At 42.2% G+C, this 12,593-nt stretch overlaps 1 protein-coding gene across 1 annotated transcript in view; it reads right to left on the bottom strand.

Annotated features, from left to right (window-relative positions):
* The window catches only part of kif26aa (kinesin family member 26Aa), a 34,283-nt gene extending 24,672 nt beyond the window's left edge, over window positions 1-9,611 (bottom strand). The window contains exons 1-4 of the mRNA XM_044107106.1: window positions 9,407-9,611; window positions 8,213-8,473; window positions 3,154-3,567; window positions 1,167-1,285 (exon numbers count right to left, since the gene is read on the bottom strand). Coding sequence (XP_043963041.1) covers window positions 1,167-1,285; window positions 3,154-3,567; window positions 8,213-8,473; window positions 9,407-9,466 — 854 coding nt within the window. The 5' untranslated portion in view covers window positions 9,467-9,611. The remainder of the gene's footprint in view (window positions 1-1,166; window positions 1,286-3,153; window positions 3,568-8,212; window positions 8,474-9,406) is intronic.
* Window positions 9,612-12,593: the final 2,982 nt, after the last annotated feature.

The raw sequence follows: 12,593 nt of genomic DNA, 5'->3' as shown, positions 1-12,593 counted from the left end.
TTTTGTTTTGTTCCAGGTCAGAAGCTGCAGTTGGTGCTGCACTAAAGGAGCTAACAGTTAAGCCGTTAGCTTAACTGTTAGCTTAGCCGCTAGCTGTTAGCTCCCTTCATCTGCTGACCTGCTGTCGCTCTCAGCAACTTTACAATTCATGTTGTTCACACAGAAGTCTGATTGCAGTCGCATTTAATTAGTAGCATCAAAAAAATAAAAATAGAATAAAATAAAATTAAAATTAAAATAGAAATCAACAACAACTCTTGATCAAACTTGTCGTCTCCATCAATCGTTGGATCAACCCAGAGGTCGTGTTGCAATTTTTTGTTCTCCGTCATTTTGACCAACAGCATTTTTTAAAAATCGGTCATGTACTAAAAACCTGCAGCATTAAAACCTGCAGCATTAAAACCTGCAGCATTAAAACCTGCAGCATTAAAACCTGCAGCATTAAAACCTGCAGCATTAAAACCTGCAGCATTAGAAACCTGCAGCATTAAAACCTTCAGCATTAAAAACCTGCAGAAATTAAAACCTGCAGCATTAAAAACCTGCAGCATTAAAACCTGCAGCATTAAAACCTGCAGCTCTCCACTGTTCTTCTTCTGCTGCTCTGTGACACGTCAGCTGATCTTCACGGCACCAACAGGACGCCTAATGTGACCCGTTTGCTGTGTTTCACCGCTGAGAAGAAAAGGTCCACTTGTTTGTCAGGCTGTGACAACATGACACACACACACACACACACACACACACACCCACACACACACACACACACACACTACCCTGCATCAGGTGTGCAGCAGCAGTGAGCCCATAATCAGCCAGATGGAGCAGAACCCCTGAACCCAGCAGCCCGACCTGACAGCTCCAACCTCTCAGGATAAAAATAGTAAATCTGCCAATTAGATTCTGCTCACAGAGGCGAGCGCCACTTTGACTTCTGAACCGAGTCGTCTCGGCTGAATCTGAATCAGGACGGATTCAAAAACAGAAAATCTTCTTTCCCCTGAAGGAAACTCTGGATGGTTCACCAACCCACAAAATAATCCAGTTTTTACAGACAGGAAATGTTTTATGGTTCCTGTCAAACCAGAGATAAAATTTAAAATCTCTTAAACGCCACCAGGCTCTGATCTCCTCCAAGTGGAGGCAGCGATGTGTTCACTGACCTGATGAAGAATGCGGCCGCACCAGACGGAGCCCGGCTGGTTTGGGTGGCGATGCTGTGGGCCGCCGGTTTCACTGGGACGTCCTGGGTCGTCACGGCAACCGGGCCTGATGTCGAACCCTGAGGAGAGAGAAGAAGAAACGTTCCTGATGTTCAGACGACTCTGGAGGTCCAGGAACAGGAAACACTCATTAACCAATCAACTCCGGTCATAATCTGGTTCTGGTTGATCACTAATTATTGTTTCCATCTTATTCTGGTTCAATGTTGAGAACAAACATCAGAGCTGCTGGTCAAGATGGTTCTGTAAGAAGAACAGGTGAGTTAAGTTGGTCGCCTCCATCTAGAAAATGGCTTCTGATGTGAAGCACGGTGGAGGCGGTATGGTGACTGGTCAGCAGCCTGTGGTCAGTGAGTCCATCAGGATCTCCTCTGACTGAAGTTGTTCTAGTGGTTCCCAGAGATTTGTTTTCCTCTCTTCTCCAGTTTGTTGTTATTTCAACTGTTAACTCTTAGTTTTGACAGTTTTTTCTTTCCGTAGAAGCTCCATCTGGTCTGACGTTCTGATTGGCCGTGTTTACTTCCTGGAGGAGGGAATCAGCTGACATGATGCTGCCATCACCTAACAGTTCTCTCCTGCTGTTAAACCTTTGACCTCCTGCGGGTTCTGGTTCTGGTTCTGCTGGAGGTTTCTTCTGTTACAGGAGAGTCTTTCCTCTCCACTGTCGCCCCCTGCTGGTCAGGATGAATAAACGGTTCGATGTGATCTGGTTTTCCCGGGACAGAACCGTTTTGATCCGTTTCTTCAGGATGTTTCAGTCTGCCCAGTTCTTCTTCCTCTGATCTATTTTTGGGTTTTACTTCCTTCCTGCTCGGTTCTGTTTCTTTCCGGAGGCGGTTCTGGTAAATAAACGTGTTCATGTTTCTGGGCCTTTGGTTCTGCTCGGTTCTGGTGGATTGTTACGGCAGCAGGAAGCAGCCAGCAGGCGACGCGCTCGGCCGGCTAACAGGATTACAGAGAGAGCCGGCGGTGCTCCGACCCGCTGCCAGAACCAGAACCAGAACCACAGTTCATATCAAATGTCTCTCTTCCTCCCCCTTTCTGCTCTCTGCGGGTTCGTTTTCATCTCCGGCCTCCAAACCTGCAGCCGCTGAGACGCACCGATAAGCAGCAGCGCCGTGGAAAATGGACCAACATGAATGAGTGACGGACGGAGAAAATCATGTTTCCTCCTTCAGTTTCTGCCATTCAAAGCAAAAGGACAAGCAGAGAGTCTGCTCTTAAAGGACGGCTCTTATCTCACAGCGGACAGCCGCTGGGCGGCATTCAGGCTGCAGGGACTCCGGTCTCACTGTCTGCTGCTCAGCCGCCTGCAGCCAAATCTGATCCTCTGGATGTGGAGGAGATAAAGAGGCTGGAGCTTCATCCAAAGATTTAAGAGTCAAAGAGAAACATGGAGGAAAGGATGATAAAAATAAGGTTTTGTGCAGCAGAACTAGATGATTCAGTCAGGAGAAGCAAACTGATGCTAAGGTACTTAAAGGTGCTCCATGTAGAAAACACTGACCTCAGGTGGTCAGACTGGGTATTGCAACCCTGAAAAACTCCACAGAAACAGAAAATGATCTTTAATGCATCTACATTAGTCTGCATGCAAACCAAAGAAACCAACTGCTGAGCATGGTGGTGGCTGCATGATGCTGCATGGAAGTTAATGTGAAAAATGAACATAAATTATTAAAACCTTCAGCTCAATATTCAGATTCATTTAAGGTTTAAAAAAACAGAATCTGTTGGTTTTTACAGAAACATTTTTCTGAATCGGGTCGAAAACCCGACAGAACCGTCAGCAGGTTCAGAGAGGGCGGGTTCACGGGTTCTGACCTCATCCATCTGATCGATGACCTCATTGCTCTGAATGGATCAGTAACAGCCAATCACTAATCGATATTCAATCTAATGACAAAAATTAATAAAATCTTCTCACTGTTTCTGGATGAGGTTCATGTCTGCAGCAGGAGACTCTCCAGATTCCCTCCAGGTAGTTATGAGCGTTCAGCGGTGTAACCGTGGCGAGCCCTTTGGCTCCGCCCCCTCCCAGGTAGGTGCTGTGCACGCCGCCCCACGGAGCTCCGCCCCCCTGCTGCTCTTCCTGCATCCACCTCTGCTGCTTCACCGGCAGCTCCTCTGCCTCCCAGGGGGCCGACGCGGCAGCGGGGGCGGCAGGGTGCGGCGCCATCTCCCCACTGACGCCCAGAGCCCGACCCAGAGCCAGACGCCTCAGCTGCTGGTAGGCGGCGCCGCAGACGCTGCAGCGGGCGTCGCAGGAAGCATGGCGGCCGCGGTGAGACCACTGCAGGCGGTGCAGCTTATCGAAGACGAAGGAGGCGTAGGCGGGATCCTGCAGGCGACACACGACAGGTTTTATTACATTTAGATTCTTCAGCTGGAGACGTGAAGGAAACCAGTAAAACCAGTAAAAACACATCAGCTTCTGGACGTTAATATGACAGAAAATGAACAAAAAGCAGCAGAAGCAGGAAAATGAATTTTTAACTAGAGGAAAAATCACAGCATCAACATTCATCCTGGTGAACAGATTACGGTTTCATCAGGTTTTCCTCTCCACAGTCGCCACATGCATTCTCACACTGCAAGAACACAAAGTCTCACCGAGAGTTTTTCATCTTTCTTCTGCAAAAATCGTAATAAACTTACAGGAACAAGACAGGAACTTATTTAAAATAATTAATTTATCTTGATGAAAAATTTCTAGTTCAACTGGCAAATTTTATTTACGACAAAATTAATCAGAGTGAAACTAGAACTTTTTATCAATAGTAACTAATTCTGTAGTTAAAAAAACTCCTTAAACCTGCTGAAAAGTTTCTTGAACTAAAATATTTTCTCCAGAAAAACTGATTTTGTTTTTGCATCGAATCGTTTTTATTCCTTCATGTTCTCATTATTTTAGTGAGAAGAAAACAAATCAGTAAATCTGTAAATGTTTGTTGTCTCCAGTTTTCATCATCTGCTCTCTTTCTGCAGCAGCTGCTCCGGTTTTTATCCAGTTTTATGTTTTCTGCACAAAGACGCAGCAGATCTGCCTCAGCAGCTGCTGCAGCTCCGGTGGCGCCGCAGCAGGACGTAAAACCGTCAGCGGCTGAAGAGGAGCTGCAGATCTACGGCTGGGTGTGTGCGCCGCGTCCGACCTGCAGCCGACACTCGTCAGCCGAGGTCACAACAAGTGTCAGGGTGAAATAACTTCAGAGGCAGCAGCAGACGGAGGCAGCAGACGGTGACCTGCACATCCACTGGCTTTTATCCTGCAGCTTCTGAAGACTTTCACTACAACTGGCAGCTCAGTTGACCTCTGACCTGCAGACGCCGAGCTGCTGCCTTTAATAAAACACCAGGAGAGAGTTTGATAAACCGAGTTTCAGCTGCTTCAGCCAAACATTAAAGACCCTCAATAAACACCAAGAAGATGAAAACTGAAAACAAAACTTCAGTTTCTAAATAAAGTTTCTGGACTTTAAGGGGGTTAAAGTCAACCAGCTTCACAGAAACGATCTGGAGAAAAACAAGAAATGATTTCTGATGTTAGAGTTAGAAAATATTTAAATCTGAAGGATTTCTTCTGTCGATGTCAGAATCATTGAACTGAATTTGTTCTGAAAACCCAGACAGATGATTCACTCAGAATTCATCGGATGTTTGATGCTGAAGTCAAAGCGCCGCTGCACGCCACACCACTGCGTCGGTTTTATCTCTGAAACATCACAGCAACACGACAGCAGGAGGAAAAGTTCCTGAAAACGCTGCAGAAATATTTAATATCTGGTGAAAACGTGATGCTGTTTGTTTCCTCTTAATTTATTCATAAAAAATAAATTAAATTATAAAAATAATTAATTTTTATGATTTAATTTCTGACTATTCCATTGGAAAACTGATGAAACTGAACTATTGAACTGATTCCAACATATTTACGTCGTCATAAATCATAATAATGTGTATTAATGTTCACGATCCTGATCAATTAAATTTAATTATTTAGATCATCGTTTGAGTTAAATAGTTTATTTTATGCTTGTATATTTTCAGACCCAAACTCCACATCATTCACTGATGTTTTATAAAACATTTCCAAAATATTCAAAATAAAATCCATTTCATGTACTCTAATGTCGACTCTTCAAAATAAAAGCCTGCATCTGATGAACTAAACAGAAATAAAGTTAAAAACATTTTCAGGTTTTACCTCCGACTCCGATTCCTTCGTCTGTTTGGTCCTGAAGCTTCAGCAGCTCTGAGCAGAACCGCCGACCCAAAGCCTTAAATCTGGCACTGGGGGGGTCGGGGGTCAGGAGGGGGGTCACGGGGGTCAGGGGGCGGGGCTTTTCATCAACCACTCAACAGCAAACATGAAATTATTTAATTACATAATCAGATCTTTAGAAGGGATGGGATCATAGATCCAAAACTTCAAAAGGTTTTTAAAAAGTGTTTCTTATTTTTTATTATTTTTGGGCTCAAATAAAACAGAAAAATATTTTGTATTTAATATTTGTCTATAAAAAAAGAAACAGACGCTGCAGAGTGAGGAAATAAAGTCAGAGTCAGCAGAAACAGGGAGAGTGACCTTCAGCTGCAGCTAATTACAGTTTTTACTTTAATTAGGCCGCCACACACCAGTGGATTCATCATCATCATCATCATCATCAGTAGAGAGATGAAGACTGACAGCAGGAAGGAGGGGAGCAGAGAGGACAGTCCGTCCGTCTGTCTGTCTGTCTGAGACGTTTTAAATGTTCTGGATCAAAACGTTTCAATTGTAAACATCTGAATTGTTTTGGTATAGACCATTTGTCTTCCACTGCTGTCTTTTTTTTCTCTTTCTCTCTTTTTTTTCCTTCTTCTTTTCTCTTTGGTAGGTATGTATATATGTGTATGCTCGTATAAAGGTATGTAACTTTAAGAGCTGGATTGTTCTCTTGTTCTTGTCTTGTATTTGTTTGTTTGTCAAAACGTTAAAAACCAATAAATATAATTATTAAAAAAAAATGTTTCAACTACAACAGCGTTTTAAAAAATGGTCTCATTTCTGGAGACTGAATAAACTTTGAGGAGGATTTTCATGACGATCATGAAGAAATAGATCTGATCTGTAGTCCTGTTGAGGTTCTGACATGTTCAGTTGGAGTTCCTGAATCTCTCGTCCCTCAAACTGCTGACATCCTCACCGCCACGGACTCTTCTTCTACTGATAAGGGTCATAAATATCAGCAGGGTTAATCTGGACTGGAGAGCAAGAACAGAAACAGGATCCAGTTTGGTTCTGTAAAGGAGGTTTGATGATGGATTAATGGAGCAGATCAATAATCAGCTGTATCTTCAGTAGGAAGGCCAAGGAGTGAAGGAAATCCACCAATCAAATCATCCTTATCATCATAGATTAAAGGTTAAAACCTCGACGTTTAGTTTATTTTAGTTAAAGCTCCATCTAGTGGAGCAGAGAGGAACTACATGCTGAGCTGCGTTCAGATGCAGGCTGGCTTTGCAGACAGTAACTAGTTGAAGAAACATTAGTTAAAACTGTTTCTCCTCCTGAAAATCTTTATAAAATGGCAGCTTGACCTTCCAGTGTTTGGACAGAAAGTTCTGCAGTGAGACTGGATGATATTTACAGTCAGGATTCTGGTTTTAACGAGTCAGTTGACATTTAAACTGTTTCTTCTCCCACTTTAAGCTGAATCCAAACCAGGATGATGGAATAGCTTGAAAGAATCCAGTAAATGAAGTTAAATGTTATCTCTGCAGCCCACTGGAGTGTGTGCAGCTCAGAGGGCGAGAGAGCAGGAGATGAAGCAGAGAGAGAGAGAGAGCGAGAGAGAGAGAGCGAGGTCGGCTCCATCAGAGCGAGAGATCGGAGCGAAGCCTCGATCGACGTGAGCGGCTCCGATGTTCTCGCTTCCCCTCAGCGACCTGACAGAGCGTCTCAGCGTCAAACACAGAACCAAACCCAGCCGATACCACAGAACCAAACCCAGCCGATACCACAGAATCACCGCAGAAACTCTGAACCAGAGCAGCATCTACAGAACAACTACCAGGGCAGAGGTCGTACATTTCAACCAGACGTAGCAACATTTGGCCTAAAAACCAGAAGAAACAGTTAAACTTCATTAAATGTGTGTTCTGTATGTTAGTTCCTTATTAGTTGATGTTTTATGGACACGTTGATCCGGCTGTCAGATATTTTAGCTCATAAAGAAGAGATAAAGACCAGGAGTCGGTGTTCAGTCATGATTGACGTCAAACCAGAGATAAATCTACAGTCGTTCTTTTCTTTATGTTCTTCGTCATGCTAACAGCTGCCAGCTGTTCTGATGTCTGTCCAAATGTTTTCTGTTACAGGAAGGCTGGCAGAGCAGCACCGTCCCTCCAGGGGGTCCCGGGTCTCCCTCTGGGTCTCCTCCCACTGCGACCTGGCCGGTCTATCTCAGAGAGCCGTCCATCTGGACCAGCAATCAGAACCAGACGATCCAACTGGATCCAACTGGATCCAACTGGATCCAACTGGATCCAACTGGATCCAACTGGATCCAACTGGATCCAACTGGATCCATGTGAAAGAGCAGCAGCTCTAATGTGAGTCCCTCCTGGATGACCGAGCTTATCATTCTATCGTTCTATCGTTCTTTCATTCTATTGTTCTTTCATTCTATCATTCTATGATCCTTCATACAGGAACAAAACCCAGAGAACTTTATTTCCCAGCTGATGGTCCGGTAGACTCGGTTCTACTGGGAACAAAGTTACAACATTTGTTTTATTTTCAGCTGCTGCGGTTCACTTTCACACTGCGATGTCAAACCAACTGAACTCTGAGACCAACCAGTTCCCCTCATGCCGACCCAGACAGGGCGGTCTGGACAGAACCGGTTCTGAGGCTGAGCAGCCATGGTTCTGAAGGTGGAAAGGTGCAACCAGGTCTGAGTTTAAAGTCTGTAAAGTTAAAAACTTCATGTTGTTTCTCTGACCTTCATTGATGCGGCGTCAGTCAGAGCGGCAGCCTGCCTGTTCAGCTGCGACGCCATGATGTGGCAGCGCCGACACAGCCGCTGCTGCTTCTCCTCCTCCGGCTTGCCGTAGCTGCTCAACTCGCCGGCTGACAGCGAACCCTCGGGGTTGGGCCGCCGGGCGCAGCTCCTCCGGGCCTCGTCCTCCCCGCCGCCTGACGAACGCAGGCGTTTCCTGCCACATGCGGAGCCCAGAGGCAGAGGAGTCTGCCCCTCCCCCACCTGTTGTCAGAGAGACGAGGACAGTTTTCAGACAAGAGGATTTTATTTTAGTGGACAACCAGGAATTAGTGGACCACAGTCACCTAGAAAATACTTGAGACGCCCCAAAAAACACAACATTCCAGATAAAATTATATATATATATATATATATATATATATATATATATATATATATATATATATATATATATATATATATATATATATATATATATATATATATATATATATATATATTTATATATATTTATATATACACTGCAACATCCAGGGTGAACCCGCCTCTCGCCCGGAACGTTAACTGGAGAGGAACCAGCAACCCTCCCAACCCCATTAGGGAAGAAGGGTGTTCAGAAAATGGATGGATGGATGGATGGATGGATGGATGGATGGATGGATGGTTGGATGGACGGATGGACGGATGGATGGATGGATGGATGGATGGATGGATGGATGGATGGTTGGATGGACGGATGGACGGATGGATGGATGGATGGATGGATGGATGGATGGATGGATGGATGGATGGATGGATGGATGGATGGATATATACAGTAGCAGAAATGTTTGGGCTGCAGAGAAACTCCTGACTTTAACTTCATGGTTCTGCGGGCCGTCTGGGTCGGTCCCACTGACTGATAGAAAGAATCTCTGATTGGTAAATTTCACAAAATTACTAAAATTATAACCAGCTTTTGATTTAGTTCTGCAGAAATTCCTGTATCTGAAAGACATTTGGATCATTTAATGTCATGATTAGTTTATGTTGATATTAATTAATATTAATTGGTTTCATATCAACATCAGTAGAGAAATTTAAAAATCTCACCAAATGAATCACATAAAGATGAACTTTAATGATTTTGACTGATTGTTCTGTTTAAACCTCCTGAAGGTTTTATTTGATGGTAATAAAGAGTTAAATACTCACCGTGTACCTCCTGTGGTTCGGCCCGCGACCCGGCGCTCCGGTCCAGAACTGGGAACACATTTCAGTTTAAAATCCTCCAGTCGGACCTGAACTCTTGGTCTTCTTACTGCATCAGACGGGATGCGGCTCCAGCCTCCGATCAAATCTTTAAACTCAGCAGGATGAAGGAGGAGAGGTTCTGACGGGAGGAAACGGCGCCACTGAGGCGTGAAGCTCCAGACCCACAGAGTTACACAACGACTGAGCAGAAACTCTGCTGCTTCACAGAACCCAACACAGCTAACCGGTTAGCATTAGGGAGGCTAACTGGATCATAGCATCTAGATTTAACTTGTTAAATTTTCCTTTATGTTTGCAACAACATCTTTACTATCGGTACTATCAGCTCATTCTAAATGCTGCTGCCAGAGTCCTGACCAACACCAGGAAAACTAAACTTTATCTGAATGTTTCTATGGTTACAAAAATAAAGAAAACATCTATTCTATTGATGTTACTATAATAACATCTATAGATTTATTCTATTTTAATATTCTTAACCCCTGATCAGCTGTTCTACTGTCATTAGTGACATGAATGATGATAAAACCTTTAGCTGAAAAATTAAACATAAAAATATTCAGTTACTAATGAGAGCAGAATCTATTTTATTCTGTATCTGTTGCTGAACTTCCTGTTGATTTAATTTCAATCATGATGGGATAAAATCACATAATAAAGTTTTATAATTGATCATCCTTTATATTATATTATATAGACGTAAATCTGAAGCTTAAACTTGATTTAACTTCAATTAGCTTCAATAAGCTGCGATGGCCTTCAATCAAAGATAATCAATATTCCATACTACAGATTTCTTTGTGATAAATAGTTTGTTTTTTGTTTTGCATGTAAAATGACTGACGTGACGCAGCCAGGCCCCGCCCCCATGCGGAAGTAGCGCAAACTTTCAAACAGCGTTAAAATGGCAGAAATAGTGAAACTCGATGCGTCAACAGACATTTCTGGAGTTTTTTTTATTTTTTATTTTTGTCTTATCCAACACTGAGACAAAGATGACCAGCATTCTGTACAAAACGGCTGAATAATGATTTAAATAATACGAGGTTGTTAAAATCTACCCTCAGCAAAATGCTTAAAATTAAACAGTAGTTTAAAAATGTTTTTTGTAAATACAGCAGTCACTACAGCAAGTTTTCATGTTGCCATAGCGACACCGTTTAATTTACACAGATACTTTACACAGATACCTTCCTGCATGATTCCAGACTCCGCTGGGTTTTAGAAATGGAATAATTTGTTTTCGTCCCGCTCTGATGACGTAGGACCAGGTTTTCCTCTCAACCTCTCTCAGGGTGATGAACACAGCGGTCCAGTTTGTACTTCGGAACCAAACTGGACCGCTGATTGGTTGGTTCCCACTGGGATGATTGACTGGGTCTGTCAACTGGTTTCCATTTAAACCAGATTTATTTGTTTGTTTCCTGGTCAGGATTTAATGCGTCGGTAAAACCTGCTGGACAAGTTAGACTGTGAACATTTAATGCTTAAAATATTTCACTTGTTTACTGACATCCTTCATCCTGGAAAGGAAGCAGATATTTCTGTTCCACTTTGGTTTAATTCTTTCTCCAGCTGGAAACTGAGATTATTTTCCGATGTGTTTAAAGCAGAAAGACCAGATCTTTTTTATTTGAACTGGTTCCTGTAAAGGTTTTCATATCAATGCATAGTTAGGAATGAGCTCCATCTAGTGGACAGGTGTTAGAACTGCATCTCCCTCCCGCTCAAAACGTTTCTGTCTCCAAACCCAAAAATCTCATAAAAATATGGAGATGAAACGTCACTGACTGATGATGAACATAAGCAGCTTTTTCTCCTGTTTGCAGTTTTAAACTGACGCAAACAATTTTATTTTACTTATTTTTATTCCACTTTATTTAAAGTAAAATGAAGCGGAGCCGCCTGGACTGCAGGGTCCAACATCCAGACCCGGTTTATAAAATCAGAACCAACTGAAGAGATTTACAGAGGAACTGAGGAGGAAAATGAACCGGAAGTGACGTCATGAAGCTAACAACTAAATACTATAATATTAGACTATTTAGACTACTTAGAAAAGTTTAAATGATTCATAGAAGTTATTTAAGTTAAGAGATTCATTCAGTTCTGCATCTTGTTTTTGGTCGAAATAGAAATTTAAATTTACAATCTGATACAAAAGGCCAAACATGTAAAAATAAATAATAGAAAGATAAATAAAGAAAACCTTTCATTTTAGTAAAATCACATAAAGCTGCAGGTTTTCTGTGGTTTGTTTTCAGTTTCTGTTGGATCTCAGGTTCATTCAGGAGCTGAAAGACATTTTAGTTCCTAATTAAACTGGAAGGTGAAAGAAACGAACTTAAACTAACCCTAACCCTGACCAGACTGGAGGAGCTGGTTTTACACTGGTTACCATGGTTACCGTGGTTACTGTGTTACCGTGGTGATAGAGAGACATCAGTGATTCAACTTAAAAAACTCCAGGACTAAAGATTGCAGATCGGTTCTGGTTCGGTTCGGTTCGGTTCGGTTCCGTTTCCTTAAATCCCTTCAGTTTCAACTTGAGGCTTTAAAAGTTAAAACTGAAATATTTTTAACAGCAAAAACACAAAACCTGCAGAAATGAGGGTGAAGATTTATTGTTCCAAACATTAAAGAACATTTTAGTGTCAAATTAAACAAACTGTAAAAACTAAAAACTTAAAGATGTTTGACAACAAAACAGGAAATCAGAACAACGAGAGTCTAAAACTGGAAATCAAATCGGAGAAATAAAAAAGTTCAACATGAACAGAAATTAATCAAGTTTTCTTCAGGTTTTCAGGATCAGATCGTTCCTCAAAATCTCAACATGGATTACATTTCCTGTGATAATAATAATAATAAAAACATTAATTATTCAATCATGACAAAGCATTAATTCAACTTTAGGATCATTTCTGAACTGAAGCCTTTCAGAACCAATAAATGACGAGAAGAAACTCAAACATTCAGTTAAGATCAAAGAGAAAAAACACAATTTCCTTAAACTTCCTTCAGTAGTTTTCAGCTTTTTAAGAATCTAAATAAATCTCACAGAACCTGAATCCACCGGATTCTCCAGAACCTGAATCCACCGGATTCTCCAGAAGTTCTGCAGACG

This window comes from Gambusia affinis, linkage group LG22, assembly GCF_019740435.1.
Source record: "Gambusia affinis linkage group LG22, SWU_Gaff_1.0, whole genome shotgun sequence".
Classification (NCBI taxonomy): Eukaryota; Metazoa; Chordata; class Actinopteri; order Cyprinodontiformes; family Poeciliidae; genus Gambusia; species Gambusia affinis.
Note: the sequence above shows the minus strand (reverse complement) of the source record. Positions and strands in the feature narration are given on the sequence as shown.